Source organism: Papaver somniferum, chromosome 1 (genome assembly GCF_003573695.1).
Source record: "Papaver somniferum cultivar HN1 chromosome 1, ASM357369v1, whole genome shotgun sequence".
NCBI lineage: Eukaryota > Viridiplantae > Streptophyta > Magnoliopsida > Ranunculales > Papaveraceae > Papaver > Papaver somniferum.
In genome coordinates, this window is record NC_039358.1 from 76,238,882 (window position 1) to 76,258,050 (window position 19,169).

Consider the following 19,169-nt stretch of genomic DNA (forward strand, 5'->3'; position numbering starts at 1 on the left):
ACATCAACTCCAAGTCTGTCTTGAATCTATCGTGCCATCTTCACCTCTTTTTCCCTGAACTTCACAGTCCGCAAATACTCAACCAATCACCGTTCTTCTTTGCAGCTGTTCATCTCTCAACTACACCATTCGCGTCTGCCCTAACTTCCGGCTACCACTCAGGCCAAGTATGACCCAACTTCTGTACCAACAACTATCACTAGGGATGTTCATGGTCGGTTTTGGTTCGGTTTCTAGCCAAACCAAAACCGAAACCAATACTATCGGTTTCTAAAAATCTAAACCAAACCAATCCATTAACCATTGGTTCGGTTTCCAAATGGTTCCAGCAGGTTTTGGTTTGTCCCAGTGGTTTTTGGTTAACCAATAATTATGTCAAACCAAAAAGAATTACACAAATTTACAAAAAAAAAAATCGTAGTTGCAGATAGTATTGGTTTACAAAAATTTACAGACAAAAAATAAATAAAAAGAATATCAAGAATAGTTAAAGCTTACTCTAAATCGAGAGATCAAAAGAAGATATATAATATATCTTAATTTAGTTAATGACACACAAAAATGAAGGAAAACGGAAAGAAGAAAGTCGAATAGTAGCAGTGGCTGCTGTAGTTGGGGGTGGAGAAGGAAAAAGAGAAAGAGGGAGAGTATCATAATGAAATATTAGATTTAGGGTTTCTATTTATCATCTAAATCAATGGGTAGAATCTAATACTTGTAAATCAACTATAGAAACTAGTTTAAAAATTAATCGGTTTTCCAATGATTTTTGGTTCGGTTTTAGAGGTCAAACCAAACCAAAACCAACACTATCGGTTTTTCACTTTCTACACCATAACCAATCCATTAGTAAATGGTTCGGTTTGGTTTCTTCCAAATTGGTCTGGTTCGGTCTGGTTCCAGCGAAAAATCGAAACCATGTTCAGCCCTAACTATCACCAAACCAAGATCGTTTCCTACAGAATCCATCACCGTCGCTGCTTTACCGACATTTTCTCCATTGTTCTGTTGCCATGAACACCATCCAAACTTCCCAGTTGTAGGTACCAGTAGACACCACCACTGCCATTGCTTCCCTGACTGCAAAGCAAATTGGTTAACTCTAACTTAGTTCTTTTACTCGAGCCAAAACTCCTCTCCAGTCACAGTTCCTCCACCGGTAGCACTCAACTCATTTTCCTACCACGGAAAATGTCAGCGGCTTCGAGACAGTCAACTTGGCTCTCGAGCAAGTCAATCTTCTTAATGTAAACATCAACCGGCACTCAACACCACCTATTCTTCTTTCAGGCAATTCACCAAACAGCGTGTGTGCGATTTCTGCTCGTGAAGAGGTGCCTCTGTGCTTGATTTCTGGACTCCTCTTTGTAATTTTCTTGACCTGCAAAGTCACATCCAACTAGAACCCAAGTTTCATCATACTTCCAGGAGTGCAATCCAAGCCATTTTCATCCATACATGAACCCTCAATTCTGACTACCACTAGGAACCATTGTTGTGGCTGTGTTGAAGAGCTTTGAACGACCACCACCACTGTCATCAATTACTTTCTGCCATAGAGGGAAATAAGACCCTTGAATCTAACAGCACCCCTGACTGCAACCATCTCAGCCAAAAACAAGTTATAAAACAAACTCACTCGAGGTACTAGGTATTCCACCATATCCTGCAATCATTTCCATTTGAGATAACAAAATCCACAATACAGCCACCACCACTGCCTGCGCTACTCGAACAAATCCAAAACTCTCCACTGAAATGAGAATTTCTTTTCTGTTTCGTAATCGAAGGGAATACGCTTTGGATGCTCCGCCATCAAAATATGGTGATGAGGAATGGGCACGTCATTTGTTAAGCTGACCCACTTTGTATCTCCCTTGTGCATCTCTTGTGGCAAAGAAGCACATTTCTTTGTTTTGTTGTATTGTTCCCTGGTTGTGACTCATAAGATTGGTGATGGTGTTGAAACATGTGTTGACTCTGCAGCCCATAACTCAGTAATTGAGATCCGACTCCCCTGGTGATGTGGCAACAACATTTAGTATTTTTTGGCAAACGTCAATTCGTTCATGCTTTAGCTGTTTATGTTCCGGATAATCATAATTGCGAGTACTTTCTGTGAAAGTACTAAAATAGTGTTGTTAGCCAAAAGATCGAGTCCTACCTAATATAAATATGAGTATAAAATACAGCACATAGGTGCTTATCAAGCATCAAGGATATTCCTATCCAATGGTTGGTTTGTTTATCTATGAGTTGACTGACATACATTATATTCGAAGAAGAAAGAGTGTGATCTACATGGTTTGCTGTATTACGTATCCAAATATCCTTCCATATATTAATCTTATTCCCATTTCCTACCCCCAAAGGATATTACTTCTAATTATCTTTAGACCTTGTTGAATCTCGTTCAATACCCGTTATCCAGGCCCATTACCAACAATATGTATAGGATTCGAGTCAGCAAAATATTTGCTTTCAAGATGTTTAACCCACAAAGCATCTAGAGAGTTCACCATTCTCCAAGCCAGTCTGGCAAGAAGAGTTCAATTCATAATAGCAGATTGTTTGATATCGATATCTCTTAATTCTTTAGCTTGATCAACATCTTTTCATCTTCTAAAGTATATACTTTTCTTTCCTTGTTTTTTATTCCATCAAAATCTCATCCAAATAGAATCAAGTTTATCTGTCATTTTTTTTGGCATAGGAAAGACAACCATTTGGTGAGTACCTAGAATGAATAAGGATAGTTCTTTATAGTTGGTTCAAAAATTGACCATTCCAGTTAGCAAGCCTATCCTCTATGGTTAAAAAATTGACCTTTCCACCCTCGACCACTTGACTCCATTTTTTTTCGTTATGTTGAAGGATGTGTGTCTTGATCCTTGGATAAACACAATTTATAAAGGGGGATACCAATATTATTTGGGGTGATACTAATCCATATAGGACAAATAAATATTAACAGATCCTGACCGCTAGATCGCTAAATTGGTATCACCCCGCTAACAGTAGTATTCCTTTATAAATCATGTGGATAAGAACATGGCATCCCCTAAATCTTAAATATTTATATTTATAAGGGTATTTATTTAATTTAACCTCTTACAGCTTTGTTTCTGAAGAATCGATCGGGAAAATTAGTTTGTTTTGAAGCTCTCAGCAAATTAAACAGTCTGATACTCAAGAGGTACGTAAAACTCCATTAACATCTCTCTCTATTTCTATCATGTAACTCATGTTAAGTTTTGGGTTTTAACCAGCACAGGTTTAGGGTTAGTTTTGTTTTCTTAAAATGATTAAGAAATTAAATTGGATAAATCAAGACTTGGTGACTGATACATCTCAAGTATGGTGTGGATGCCAGGAAAAATGAAAGAGATAGTTTCTTCTATAATTAGGGTTTTAGCAGGGTTTCTGCTGCATGATCTTTGATAGGCATTAAGGATCTCATTTGATACACTTAGTAGTTTTCAAGCTCCTTAAGCGTTTGCTAATATTCCTCATAGAATAGTTTCCGTACAATTGCTTTGAAGTGTGATGGTTTCAACATACCAAACAGAGTTTGGAAATGGTGGTCGATCAGACTTAGACCCGAATATTTTTCTGGCTCGACATTTATTTGAAACTGGCCACTTAAACCACCAGTGTATTACCTGTTTCTAATGGATCTGCAGGAGATTTATGAATAGAGAATGGCAATTGGGGTTTCATTAGAGAACCATGGAGGGTGTGTTACTAGAGCATTACATTTCGTGTAGATGGCACCTTTTCTCATAATTCTGTCATGAGTATTAAACTCCTTGTGTTGGTTTGTAATATTTGTTAGGATTTATGATTGTTGGATTTTCGTTAATGTTGCGAAATATCTAGTCTGCATCATGGTGTAAGGACAAAACAGCATACATGGATAATGGGTGCTATTGAAGCTACAATTATAGTTAGGTTTTGTGGCATTGATAGGTTATTATGTTTTCACATCAAAACTACGAAGCCTAATGTGTGTATGGGTTTACATATTATAAATGAGTCATATGACTAGATGGATGAATTGTTACAGTGTTCAATCATTGGTGACGCAGGCTTTTCCATCGTTTACAAGCCTGGTTTTATAGTACCAGTTGAACCCCAAGTAAGCTTAGAATCTGGCACAAGTGAGGCTCATGTACGACGGTCCGCAAGTTTTGACTTACCAAGATATCAGACACCTCTGAATTTTTATTTTTATATTGGTAAAGAAATAACTAGTGTAGTTTCTGTCAAAACAGTTCTGCAAGGAACATAAAGAAGAAATCCAGGGTTCGCTTGTACGCATACCCTATTTATAGGAGAAAATAGTCAATAGCATGCTGCACATTTGTGATTTTAGTTTCTGGTTTCCCCTAGTGTTTAGTACTTCTCTTTCCATTGATATGATGGACATGGTATTGAAATACTGAACTACTATTTGAGGTAGTCTCCTGAATTGAAGGTAATGGGTAGTCTCCGTATGTTTGTCAAGGATGATAGATCAGAAAAGTTTAATCTTTTTATGTTGTATATCCTAAAAACTGTAATTTCAATCTCAAGGGATAATGATGGTCATGTGCAGTGATGACATATTGAAATTAAATGTCTTCTAGCTGGTTTTTTAATCTTCAATGTTATTGATGAAATGCAATGCAAATCGAATGAAATATGATGATTCTATTTTGTCCTCGCGTGATTCTTAATTTTTGTTTAGCATGTGTAAACTCTGTTCAGAGCAGTTGACATTATGGTGCATTCTAATAGATATTTCATATGTGTTTGTCTTTCCTTTTCGGCTCTTCAGCTGAAATTACTTCTATAACTTAATATCGTCTGCACTTTCCAATTCTCAGGACTTGTGTGAAGTAGACTACTTTTTAAAATACTTAGGAAACGAGGGAACCATGGCAGGGAAAGTGGCAAAATCTGTAGTCAAAACAGCTGGAGAGTATCAGTATCCATGGAAAGAGAAGCTGGCAAAGTACGGAAATGAGCTCGCCAAGGGAGTATGGGGTTATTGGGAGTTGGGGGCATGGAAGGATTTGAGTATGAGTGCACGTCATCGGGCTCGTCTCCGCAAGGAAGTCCTTCTTGCAGGGCAAGATTGGCCATACGATCCAGCAAGGAAAGAGATGAGAACCAAGAGAAAGGGACACAAGTGCGACAGAATATCTGCTGAAAAGCGGGCAAATACTGCTGAGTTAATGAAGAAAATGCCTGCTATGCTACTTGATTACAAGAAGCGCAGATGGGAGAAGAAGTTGAAAGCAGAGGAAGCCAAAAAAACCTAAGTCTGCACACTCTCTGCTTTATTGTTTTTTTACTTGTTTCCTAGTAAAGACTTCTTTAGTTTTGGAATAACTTCGTTTTATGCAGTATTTCGACTGTAATGAATTTTTGAAGCTATAAAGTTTCCTTTACATCTGTACTTATTTTTCTTAAAAAGAGATTGATGTTCTTTTTCTTTCTTTATTGATCATCATTCATGTTATCTAGTTTGATTATTTGGTGAAATGGTATATTATGCTTGGTAGGCCTTTCTAGGAGAACAGTCTTATCTTTTGAAGTTGTAAAGCAGGTATCGCTGTGGCAGTTGAAATGAGATGAAGCTGAGAAATGGTGAAGTCAAAACCCCTACTTTGGATGATGCAATCTGGAGGTATACTACCTACCAAGTGAAGGAGGGTGGGAGTCGAACTGGTATTGCAACTTTTACAAGTAAAATGTCAATAGTAGAGACCATTGAGATACGGAAGAAAGATAGGTGCAACTGAAATAGGTGTACACTCAATTCATCTCTGCTTTAACCAACAAACCTACCAACCAACAAACCTTCTAAACCACGCAAAACAACTGAGCGGAAAAAGAGTTTGATCCTTAATCTCTTCATACTTATTCTACTCTCTATTAATAGCTTCATAAATCTTAAATCATTACAAACTGCAGCTCTTAATCATGGTGATACATAGCCTGGTAATAAACTTTATGGTTCATTTGATTAGTCTAAGAAGAAAAAAAGAAGTCAAGGCCACAACACCAAGTCCAAATGCAGAGAAAGAATTGAATGGCCAAGAGAAGATAGATCAACTGTGTGCATCAAAATCGGCGGAAAGTGAAGTGGCAACGAGCTGTGGTGGAAGTGATGATGAAGAATGTAGTGTGTGTTTATCGGGATTGAAAGAAGGCGATGAGACACGGACACTTCCTTGCTTCCATGTGTTTCATAAAGTTTGTGTTGGGAGATGGTTGGATTTGTTTGGTAAAACATGTCCACTTTGCAGGTTCTCGGTTGAAAAGGATGAGGAATCGGATAAGAAAACGTCTGAACTGACTGAAGAAATGGTGATTTGGTTTTCTTCATTCCATGCTTCTGGTTTCTAGTATCTCCAGAAACCAACCGGAGACCAAACCAAAAACTCAAAAGAAGATTAAAGACTTAAAATCACAGATGTCCAAGTTCCAAATTGTGGAAAGAATCACTTCTTAAAAAACTAAAAACAAAATGTTGAATGAAAGTGTAAAGATATGTCCAGTTTATGTCTGTCTGTTGCGCGAGTGTAATGATGATACATGAGTTTGGCCCTGTCTCATTTGCAATGGAAAGACCTTCATTCATAATCTAATCTTCCTTCCCTTGACAACTCTGTTTTTCTATTGAAAACAAGAACAGATTGTCAAAATGTCAAGGACTATGAGAGATAACACGTAGACAATCACTTGGGCACGCTCATGAATCCATGATACGGGATTTTGTTCAAAATGGCCGAATCGGCTAAAGGAGAGGCATTTGTCGTATGCTGAATCAAGACTTGAGTCAGACGTCAGACTTGTTATGTTCATATGTGGGAAGTGGAGTGGGCATGTCCTGCCATGCTGTCAAAGCCACCATCGACCATATATATATAGAGAGTAGACCGTCCACCAGCATTAATGCAAGAATGATTTTTTTAGGGACCATGGGTTTTTTGAGGGGATCATGGTTTTATTAGGCCACCTTCCCTATAGCAATAAAAGGTGTCCTAAAACGTTGAAATGACTAACCTACCCTTAACCTAATTTAAATTAAAACCAACCTAATAACCACCTATATATAACCACCACCACCGTCCACCACCGCCGATTACCACCACCACCTCTGATTATCACCACCACCAACCACCGATTACCACCACCACGACCACCACCCACCACCGCCGATTACCACCACCAGCATCTCCGATTATCACCACCACCAACCACCACCACCTCCTCCCACCACCACCACCACCGCCTATTTAAGAAATGTAACAACATCAATGCAATCACAATTAAGTTCGGTTACATAATAATTTTACCGAGTATAAAAGACGCCAGCCGCAACCTGATTCTGCCATCGGACCACTCCGAAGGTATTTTCCAACAAACCCTTCGCTTTAATTTGATTTTGATTGCTTCAATCGAACAGAAATCATCAAAATAGGATTTTAATAGGAGTTAAAGAGCCATGTTCGGTTAGGTCGATTTTCCAAAAAATCCTAGTTTACTAACCGAACTTCTTGAAAATGAAGAACACGAAGAACAGTTCGGTTCTATTGGATTTAAAACTAAGTCACCGAACTCTCTGTTCGGTTGTTTCACAAAAAAAATTAAAATTACAAAGTAACCGAACTCCACCCTTAGAACCGAAAAAAAAAACAAATCCAGTCTAACCGAACTGTGTTGTTGTGGCCACTATGTTGAGTTCCAAAACAATCGAACTTAGCCAATAGAGTTCGGTTTGTTCGCAAAAAATTTTAAAACTACAAAGTAACCGGACTTAGCCAATAGACGCTGGAACTACACATTATTTTTGTTTGTTAAGTTCGGTAACTTCACAATTTTACCGCAGAAACCGAACTCAGAGTTCGGTTGGTTAGCTGTTAGGTTCAAGTTTGCGAAAGAACCGAACTTCGTAAACTTATATACTCTCATATTACGTAAATTTCGGTTAGATCAAAAGTGCATGCAGTTTGCGAACCAACCGAACTTTGTACACCAAAGTTCGGTTAGTTGAGAACCAACCGAACATAACGCTGTAACTCCTAGAAATTCTATTATTAGAGAGTTCGGTAACCTGCGTGTTTGGAACAAGTAACCGAACTACACTTTCAGATGAGTTCGGTTACTTGTTCATCTCACGGGGCAACCGAACTACAGCTTCAGATGAGTTCGGTTACTTGTTCTTCATATAAAGTAACCGAACTGTTCAAAATCCAGTTCAAATCCGGATCATTTTGAAGATTAAAAAATATTTTAGGAGAGGATGGAGATGAAGAATCAGATGAGTTTTCATCATTTGAATACTCAAACTTAGTGAATTGGATTATTTTCCATGTTTTTCTCCTTCATCTTCTCTAACTCTACTCTCTCAATAATTCTACTCAACTAATAATAAACCCATCTTTTAATTTAATCTCACTAATTGTTTTTAACTAAATCATTCACTAATCATAACCTAAAATTAATTAAAAGGGTAGATTAGGTATTAAATAAATAACTAGATATGGGGTGACCTAGAATTACTTCTAATGCCTTTACCCAAAATAAAACCATGGTCCCCCCCCCAAAAAACCATGGTCCCCAAAAATTCATTCTAATACAAATACAACTTGATTGCAAACACAAAGGACCATTATGATCAAGCCCATCCTTTTTTCCTTTAAAATGCATTGTAGTCATTTATCACGAGTTATTGTACATTGTATTTGTTATCACGAGTTATTGTACAAAGATTGAAGAACATTTTAGCCTCATTTATCACCAAATTTGAAAAGAAAATTTCAAGAGAAGGACCGGATATCTCAAAGCTGTCTTTTCTACGAAAATTCTCGAGGTACAACAAAATAAATCTCAAAGTCTAATAGGGTTAAGATGTTCTGTTCCCAATTCTTACTAGTCTTTATCATCGTCGTAGACCCCTCACTGGGTTCCCCTTTGTTAGAAGATAGTCTCATTCTAGGGTTGTACGCCAGTGTGTTAATCATTTCTATTTTGCCTTTGTTGTTGTTGTTAGTTGTCATGTTGCTTACTTCAGTTATGGTTCTATCTATCTTCACTTCAGCATATGCTACAAATGTTGAAGTCTTCTATGGTAATAGATGTGCAATCATAACCATTGAATGAAATAAATTCTTTCATGGTATCATATTTTTAGGTTTTTCTATCCTATCAACAATCGTCATCCTCATCACAACATCCAACAACAACGACGTCTCATCTGACTAAGAAATCATAACTCCACCACAAAACACTAATTATACATACAATTATCTTCAATCAACACCCTTTACAAACATCTTAAACTATGTTTCTGAGAAATTGGAAGACTCCAACTACTTAATCTGGAAATTTCAAATGGAATCTATTCTTATTAGCACAGATTTGTTCGGTTTCACTGATGGTTCCGTCCCTTTACCTCCTTCTACAATCATCACTGCTACAGGCACTATACCAAATGCAAATTACGCCCTTTGGAGAAAGTTGGATCGATTTGTTATCAGCTGTCTTAATGCAACTTTTACATCCCCTGTGTCTAAAGATATACTGGGTTCTACTACTTCTAGACAAGTATGGGAATATCTTGCGACTTCTTTCTTGAATCATTTTGTAGCTAGAAAGTCTATGTTAAGGAACCAACTGTTTAACATGAAACGGGGTGTTGATTCACTTACGATCTATCCACAAAAGACTAAAGATATATCAGACTCTGTCTCTGCTATTGGTGAACGAGTCTATGTCTCATACCTAGTTATGCATGTTTTAAATGGTTTGGGACGAGAGTTTGACTCGTTTGTTATTTCAGTTCAAAACAGAGATGTATCTCTGAAATTTAATGAACTCAATCTCGTCTGTTACAACATGAACAGTGGCTACAAAACAAATTCCAAGATATTACCCTAGCGGTTGACAATCTCACGTCTTCCGCATTCTTTACCAGAAAACTTTCAATTACAAATTCTGGTGCTTCCACCTCAAATGAAAAACCTGACTATAGTGATCGTGAAAAGACGAGGGTACCCAAATACACCACAATCTTTTTGCTTACAACTTACCGAAAATGATCATCTATGGACAGAGTCGAGACAATGCAACAAATTGGTATTCACACTTTGTGTGATTGTCTATAGATACGAGATCGAGACAATACGACTACCAAAGTGTGATACTTGATGATAGGTTTTGAATTAACCAAAATCTATAGGATCACTATCAAGTATATCAGAGTTAACGTTTGTGTAAGTTACTTTAAATTATATAAACAAATATAATTGCGGAAAACAAAAGTAAATCACACAACAAGATTTTGTTAACGAGGAAAACTGCAAGTGCGGAAAAACCCCGGGACCTAGTCCAGAATTGAATACTCTCAGAATTAGGCCGTTATACAAAATCTACACCAACTTCGTATAGTTGATATCAAGAAACTACCCCTAGTTCACTTAGTTTCCTCAGTATCCCTACGCTTCTGACTTCGAAGGTCACGCACTGGTACAATTCCTTTGGATCGTATTTGTAGATGGTGGATTTTCGACAAGGGCTAAAATCGTAAACTCATAATTATACGAAGCTCTGATCCAGCAATCAGACGTGAGTATCGAGACACGGGTCTCTCATCGAATTCTCAACGGAGAGTACTTTCTCTCAGAGTACATGTAGATATGTAGTCTCACGACTGGACAATGGCATATCTCATGAATACTGAATACTTTCAGTGATTATTTCTATATAGTATCATGAGATGGACGGCTCCTAGACAGCTTGCTCTGCTAGTATAGAGCGATAACGTCTTCAGAAACAAACAACGAGTTTACCCTGACTATATAAAGGATATGACTTACCGACAAGCTCATATTGGGATAATTAATGCTCCTAGATAGCTTGCTCTGCTAGTATAGAGCCACAAAGTTAATTATTCCTAATTAAGATTAATTCTGCCGTGACATTCACTACTGAATTCCCAGAATAATCTATTATTGCTCCTATTCCATGGTCGAATCCACGACTGGTCCCATGGAATGGCAATAACAATTGCTCCTATTCTATGGTCGAATCTGCGACTGGTCCCACAGAATGGCAATAAACAATTGTTCTGATTCTATGATCGAATCCACAGCTTGATCTCATAGAATAACGATAACTATATTATCTCATTACTCCGATTTCATGATCGAATCCACAACTGGTCTCATAAATGGTAATAGATAAATCTTAATTACTCCGATTCTATGGTCGAATCTACGATCCCATGGAATGGTAATGCTCACTTTATTATTCTGAATTCGTAGTCGAATCCTCAGCTGATCCTATGAATTAATAATAAACATCTTATTACTCAGTTTTGTGAATTATTCTCCACTGAATTCCACAATTAGTAATAAATAATCAACAAACGGGCATCTGAGCTACCTCTAAGTAAGCCCCGATTCAAATGGTGAAAGTGTATTCAACGACGATACACTAACAGTCACCGCACGAACGAGTATTTCAAAATACAACGAAACGATGAACCTATGCAAAATATGGAAGAAAATAATAAATAATTAAAAATATTGACCAAGGTGCTGGGAACACGGACACACGACCTACCGATCGTGCCGTGGTCAGTTCCACGCCAGTTTTATATTTTTAATACATTTTTATTATTTTTCATGATTTGATGAAAATTCTCTCATCTAATCAAATCTCCTTCGTCTCGAGGAAGCTCCTCGGTTTCATGGTACTTCCATAAATCCATAACAAATAATGTAAAATTAAGGAAAGGAATGTGGGGCGTGACCATTGGCCAACCGGCCATGCCTTGGTCCCAGCCGACCCCACACCCCACGGTTCCTTATTATTTTATTATTATTATTATTATTATTATTTCTCTAATTTCATGAAAAAACTCCTTGATTTCATGGTATTTTTTGCACAAATCATCATATAATAATAAAATAAAATTATGAAAACTTGTGGGACCGGGCCACTAGCCGGTCCCACACGCCCTTTGCTTTATTATTTTATTATTATTTATCCTATTTTTCCTTGAATTCATCAAATTCCTTGATTTTATGGTATTTCTCTCAAATTAGGAAAAATTCCCTCAAATCACCAAAAATACCTAAAAATATTAAAAAATTATAAAAAACTCCTGGGACCGGTCCATAGCTGGACGGCCATGCCTCCATGGTCCCACACGCCCGTGTTTTTATTATTTTAATATTTTGCTTCCATGAACTCATGAAAACTCCTTCAATTCATGGAAACTCCCTAAATTCATCAAATTTATCAAAATTCATGAATTTTTCATAAAATCATCAAAATATTATAAAATTAAGGAAAAGGCACCACGAGACCGTGGTCACGACCGGCCGACTATGCCTTGACCACGGCGGTCCCACGCCTCCTCATTCCTTATTTTATAATTATTTTTCATCATCTCATGGTGTTTTCCTCAGTTTCGTCGAAACCCTAATTTTGACATATTTTCTCGAATGGATGCTCAATTGCACGCCAGAAAATATCAAAATTCTCAGGACTGATACGCGGACGCCTTGGGGACACGAGTACGCTATCTTTACCGACCAAGATTGTCTCTTTGTCTCACGGAAGCCGGTCCCATCAATTTTCACAGTTTTGACCTAATTTGCACAATTGCTTGTGTTAGGTCCAAAACTCTTCCAAACACTTTGGATTTTCATGAAGTGATCGTCAGGAGGTCACATGAAAACCCAGGGCTGGTTTCATGACTCCATGGTCGGTCCCTCGCCTCGTATTAATTAATTAGGTTTTCTCACCTAAGGCTCAGACGAGCATTTTTGAATAAATGATTAAGCCAGCATTTAATCATTCTTCCACCAACAAATCGTCAACTCTTCAGGAGTTCTTCGTATTTGCTCACGTGAGCATATGGACACTACATGGTTGATCCACGGTCCCATATAGTCGCTCCCTCCTTCGTCCTATGGTTAAACTTCTGACGAACCATGAATTGATCATCAATTGATCAAATTAGGGTTTCTGAATCCAAGGATCATCATTCCAGATTCCAACCTTAATAATTTTACGACGGCCTCGCGGTCATTAATTTTATTAATTATGCTCGGTTCAACGACCAGTATTCTAATATTTTTGGTGCGCTGCCAATAATCCATCAGATGAGCAACACATGCTCAGATGATCAAATATTCAACAATTCATCACATGAGCAACACTTACTCAGATGATAAATAATTGCTCAAACCAAGGAATATTGGTTCAACAATCAATATTCAACGATCCATCGAATGAGCAATACTTGCTCACTTCATCGTAAGAATTATACCTCTGTCTCATAACATGTTCAATTCATGAGTTTCAGAACATCATGTTCAACACTCAGCAACTACATGGACTCATCGTCCCATCAAACCACCAAGTCATCAATTGACTAACAAACCACGAGACGTCAATCGTGTCACTTGGGGGGATATCACTTAGGGTTTTGGTCTGGCGGTCTACGGCACGTGTGTTCAAACAGATGATGGAATGTGAGCAAGTCGTGCAGTCAGTTGAAGGAATTCACGAGGTAGTGGGTGGAAAGTCGACCAAGTCTCCACATGTTGAGCAACTAGTTTCAAACACAATCTCCAGTTTCCCACTCCTTGATTCCATCAACTGTCACACTTCATGGGATCATGGTGTCTAAAATTCCAGCAATATAAATAAGTCTCTGAATCATGATTGAATCATCAGCATCATCAGTATCATCAATCTCACGTCAAACTGACAACACGAGATCATCAACTCATCAATTGAGCAACTACTCTCAATTTTGAAATTTCAATCATTCAGAGCTTATCATATTCAGAATTCACACACCCACAATCTTTGATTACCATTGATTCCACGCATTTCTCAGCTTCCCTCCTACAGATCAACCCATCCTCTCTTGTGACCGAATTTACTCTGGAACGGTCATTGTCTTGATTTAGGACGGAGTAGTACAGATTGATCTCTCGAATCTAAAGCACCCCCTTTGCAGCGGTGCATTTGTGTGAGGTTTAACATTTCGCTCGGTTCGAGGAGTCTCCTCCGTACGGTCGTATCCTCAATTCCTTAAAAACCAGCAAATCGTTTTTCCCCATCAACAGATTGGCGACCACAGTGGGAGATCATTCTCTCGGTTGCAATCTCACAATTTCACAAGATGGTTGATCTCAGGTCAGGTTCAGTTACGAATCCTAACACAAACCGTGCTAGCACTAGCAACAACAACAATCAAAATATCCCGGAGACAATTCCGACCTCCAACACTGATGTTGGTGGCATTACTCCTCCTCACGCCGAAGTTTATCCACTATCCGGATGACACCCTGAAGAAGTCAGAGGAGATCCACCACCTACCATTGCTGATCTTATCAAAGCGCAGGTATCATCGAACTTAATCACTCGCGAGGATCTGGACCACCTCTTGGAGAACCGTGGAAAAGACAAGACATCGCATTACCATCGTCATCAACCTCCTTATCCTTCCGCTACGTAGAGGATTCCACTCCCCAAAGGTTACGTTTCTCCAACTTTCACCTTGTATGATAGAACTGGCAATGCTCGGGAACATGTCTCTCGTTTTCTTGAAGCCCTGGGAGAACATGAACATAATCATGTCGTTCGTCTCAATGAATTCTCAAAATATCTGAAAGGCAGGGCATACACCTGGTATAACAACATCACACCAGGGACCATCAACAATTGGGGAGAAATGGTTAACGCATTCTACAGAAAATACTTCTTCGTGTCAGAACAAGTCACCGTCTCCGACCATGGAAGAATGTTTCAGAGGGTCAGTGAAAATCCCAATGATTATGTGAAAAGTTTCAGAGTCCAAGCCCTGGATTGTCACGAACCAAACGTAACAGAGCAACAATTGGTGGACTTGTGCATCAATGGCATGCTCCCGGTCTACAGGGCCTTGCTGGAGAATCTTCGATTCCAGACTTTCTCAAAGCTTCACGAGGTTGCGAAGAGGTCGGAAACCACTGCACACGCTCTTTTGGAAATAACAAAGTCTACAAAGACTGAGGATTCAAAAGACACTCGAGGAAGCAGACGTTTGATCAACAAGCAGTACAACCTGCAACCTTCAACAAATGCTGTCACAGAAGGGAGTAAGCGAAAAGCAGAACCACAACACAAGCAAACTTCCTCCACCCCTTCAAAGGCACACAAGAAGGAGAATTCGAAAGTCTCTCCTCAGCATACGGAAGATCCAGAAGCACCTGATTTTCCCTGTTCAATGGAAGAAGTTAATGAACTACTCGATGCCTGGATCCAAGATGGTGCAATCAAATTGCCTTATGTCAAGAAGGAACCAACTGAAGAAGCCATGGAAAATCCTCGGTATTTTCGCTTCCATAGATACGTCAGTCATCCCACAAGTGATTGCAAAATTTTGAAGCGCATATTCAAAGAAAAGGTCGAATCAGGAGAGCTCAACCTGGGGACTGAGGGAGTACACAAAAAACCCCTCCCAGTCAGAACTTTTACCATCTCTGAACCTCCTATCAAGGAAGCAGTCCAATCTCTGATTGAACATGTCTGCGAGTTGTTGTATCTTTCGAAATCTCAAAGGAAAGGCATGTTTGCTGCACTGAACCACATCGTGTCCGGAAAACATCCGCTGATCCAAGAGACCACCACCGAACCTTCATCCACCGACAAAGAAATGTATGACTGGGGACTTCTCACCACAGTGCACATTAAAGGAAATGAGTTCAAGAGGGCGTTCGTCGATGTTGGTACTGCTGTCAACATCATCCCTTTGAAAAATCTCAGAGCTGCTGGTATCACTCGATAGGAAGCCACCCATGCTCCCATAGCAATCAGGGACCACGAAGAAATCTCCAGAGACGCATACAACTTCATCACTCTCAAAGTTACGGAAAGATTGATCTGCACTGAGGCCAATTTTTTCATAATCCGGGAAGACCCTGGATACGACATGGTCCTTGGAAGAACTTGGATTCATGCCGGAAGGATAACGATGCCTTCAACACATCATATCATCGATAAGGATTCCGACAAGGAGGACGAAGCAGAGGACGCACCACCGTTTGAGCATCTGGAAGAAGTAAAAACTCTGATGGGATTTACGCAGGAACTTGGATAAAATACGCACACCTTTGTCAAAAGGTTTCAAGCTCAGGCAAGTCTTATTCCTCCTCATGCTCCAATATTACCAATGTTCAAATACGCTACTATGGTCCAGGGACTTCTCCCCATGAACAATTTAACAGTCATCAAAAGCTATGAGTGGGAAACTTCACCTCAGCAATATTACACTCAATGGTTGGGTTCAGAACTTCTTCAAATCGGTCACTCCATCGAGAGGTTTATTGCTGAATACCTGGCTAAGCATGATCAACACTATGCTGGATACTCTCTTCCGCGCGAGTGTCCATATGTGACACAATCGTGGAATTCCGTCAAACAGGGAATTCCGAATCATCGGAAGATATTCAAGGCACGATCGACCAAGCCTAACAAGTTTCACGAAGGGAACCTGGTTCTCAAAGCAGTTCAGCGCGGTCTTCATTCTACAAGGAACTCCAATTGGGAAGGACCATTCATGGTCGCTAAGTCCGTGGCCGGAGGATACTACAAATTGATCAACACAGATGGAAGAACCCTACCAGTAATTCACGAAAATTGGCTCAAGGCATTTATCTGAAATTATTGGACATTTAAGGTATTGGGCGTTCGAAGCATTCATGGCGTTTGGATTTAACATTTAGGATTCTTATTTCATTTGTTTTTCAATTCCTCCAAAACATTTGCAATACTTGCAATCAGTATTTGAATTCATCAATTTATCAAAATTCAGTTCATATTTCGTAAAAGAAAATCTCTATCAAATCTACAAGAAAATCCTTAACCATCAGTCAATCCAAAACCATCTAAATATAAAAACCCAAGTATAAACCTCACATCTCTCAGAAGTTCAGAAGTTCAAGAGATCAGCAAGAAAAGGCTTTCGCTCATCAGCATCCTTCGAGATTTGCAATGCCGCCCTCTCCTTGTTCAACTCCTCGGTCAGCTTGGAAATCTTGTCCTCCTTATCCTTCACAACATCATTGGGAAAGGGTATGTTCTTCTCACATGAATCCTTGATAACGTTTATTTGGTTGCGAAGCGATTTCACGTTGAGGCCAAGTCTCTCTGAACTCTCCAAGTTAAACTCCCAATCAAAGAGTATATCTAGAGTCACAGCATTCCTAGGTATGGCACGCATATCACTCACGACACGCAAGATAACGCCTACTTGCATGGTTAAAGCATAAGCACGCCAAGGATTCCTGTCAACGATCATGTGGCCAAACTTCTTCATATTGTCTCGTACAAGCGTGCATATCCAATGGGAACGTTGAATCCACCTATCAGTTCATGATATGGGAGTGAAGTGTTAAATGGAGGATCGAAAGCAACTCCTGCAATTTTATATTCATACACTATTATGCGGTTCTCAGTCACTGGAGCGGCTTCCACAACCAAAGCAATAATTCCTTCGGTATTCTCCACTGCTGTCTCGGTTTCTTCTATCACTGAGGCAACAACCATCTGGGTTCCCATAACATCAGTAGCGACCTTCTCATGGCCTTGAAGTGCAGGTATGGTTGTATCTTCATCAATAACTCCATAATGGTTAGAGTTATCATCGTTGACTCAAGTATCCTCAACTTCGGTATTTAGCACCTAATACGAAGATTACATGAGGTTAGAGTCGCGAATCCAAAGGAGATTATGAAACACAGTATACCATCAAGGAAATATCATCAAATTTCATCATACTACATTCAAGGCACGAGAAAATAACATGAAAGTCATGAAAACACGTTTTACGATGAGTCCGTCTGAAGAAACTGAACTATTCCCTGTACTAAGAGACGAACTGGAAGCAATCTACAAGTAATATGAGGATGGGTCATATGCCATTCTCTTTGTATGGATTTCCTCTATGACATGTCAAAATTTCATGACAATCCGATGAACGAGCGAGTAGATGTGGCCAAAATATTAAGTAATGCGTAATCTGAAAAAGTTCTGGAAGTCTCCTGGAAGTTTACTATTTCGCCTTTTCAGGATCTGAACGTGCTCAAAACTTAAAAATCTTCTTTGAATAAATCTTGGAAATTTTCCGGGCTTGAATTTTCACATGCAGATCATCAAAATCCGACTCCGAACGAAGATTCTACAGCGTTTCTACTAAAAAGCTGGGTTCAGAATTTTCTGACGACGAAATTCGACTAAGTTTTCATATATTCACATGGTTTCTCATTCATTCATTCACAAGTCAGCACTTTTATACTTCTATGAAGAATATACATGATATATACTTACTTGAGGAGTCTCCAAAGTGTCCAAGGGGTTGGAATTGTCCACATCAGACAAGAGGAACATCACTTCCATCCGGCTCCGAATCTTGGGAATTACCTCCATTCCCATTCCCAGAGGATGATTGAGTTCCAGAATTCTCCATCTCCATGACGACATCCTCCTGTACACGTCCTTTACAATCAATATTTTCATCTATGAAGCACCACATTTGAACATGTGAAGAAATACTTACAGTTTCTTCGTCACTCAAATCAGCGATTGCTTGTTCAGTAGCAGAAAATTGAAGACCTTCAAGACTTGATGGAGTAAAATTCTGCAACAAAATTAACAACATTGGCTTCATGATTCTAATGTTAATAGCAATGAAAGTCACGGTGAAAATATTGGGAACTCACCAAAGAACGAACTGGGGACTTCACGGTATTAGGTAACAACTTATAACTTTTGTTCCTTCCTTCTCCGCCGTGAACAACTTCTCTAATATCTGAAAAATCTGCATGGATTCGAGGTCTTACGCTACGACCGTCCTGTAAAGAATTCAATAACATGATCAGAATACAGTTACCATGGTTTCATAAAATATGTGGAGAATCTTACTTGAGAACATCCTGAGATAATTTTCGTTTATCACCAGAAAGGTACTTCAGTCTTGGTCGACCAGAGATCATCTCAGCAGAGAGGAATCTTCACTGGAGGCTGACTAACTGTCACGAATTCATGCAACCTCTCAAATTGTTGATGCCAGAATTCTATATAACCTGGGGTTACATATGCAAATCTATCAG

At 39.0% G+C, this 19,169-nt stretch overlaps 2 protein-coding genes across 2 annotated transcripts; both read left to right on the plus strand.

Annotated features, from left to right (window-relative positions):
- The first annotated feature begins 3,074 nt into the window (after nt 1–3,074).
- LOC113291145 lies at nt 3,075–5,506 on the plus strand. Its single transcript, XM_026540716.1, has 2 exons — nt 3,075–3,196; nt 4,869–5,506. Exon 2 carries the CDS (start codon nt 4,920–4,922, stop codon nt 5,304–5,306), a length of 387 nt encoding a protein of 128 aa, XP_026396501.1. The 5' UTR covers nt 3,075–3,196; nt 4,869–4,919; the 3' UTR covers nt 5,307–5,506.
- Nucleotides 5,507–5,618: 112 nt separating this feature from the next.
- On the plus strand, nt 5,619–6,396 carry LOC113337268 (E3 ubiquitin-protein ligase RNF181 homolog). The gene is made up of 2 exons (XM_026583009.1): nt 5,619–5,779; nt 6,018–6,396. Exons 1-2 carry the CDS (start codon nt 5,619–5,621, stop codon nt 6,394–6,396), a joined length of 540 nt encoding a protein of 179 aa, XP_026438794.1.
- The last annotated feature ends 12,773 nt before the right edge of the window (nt 6,397–19,169 follow it).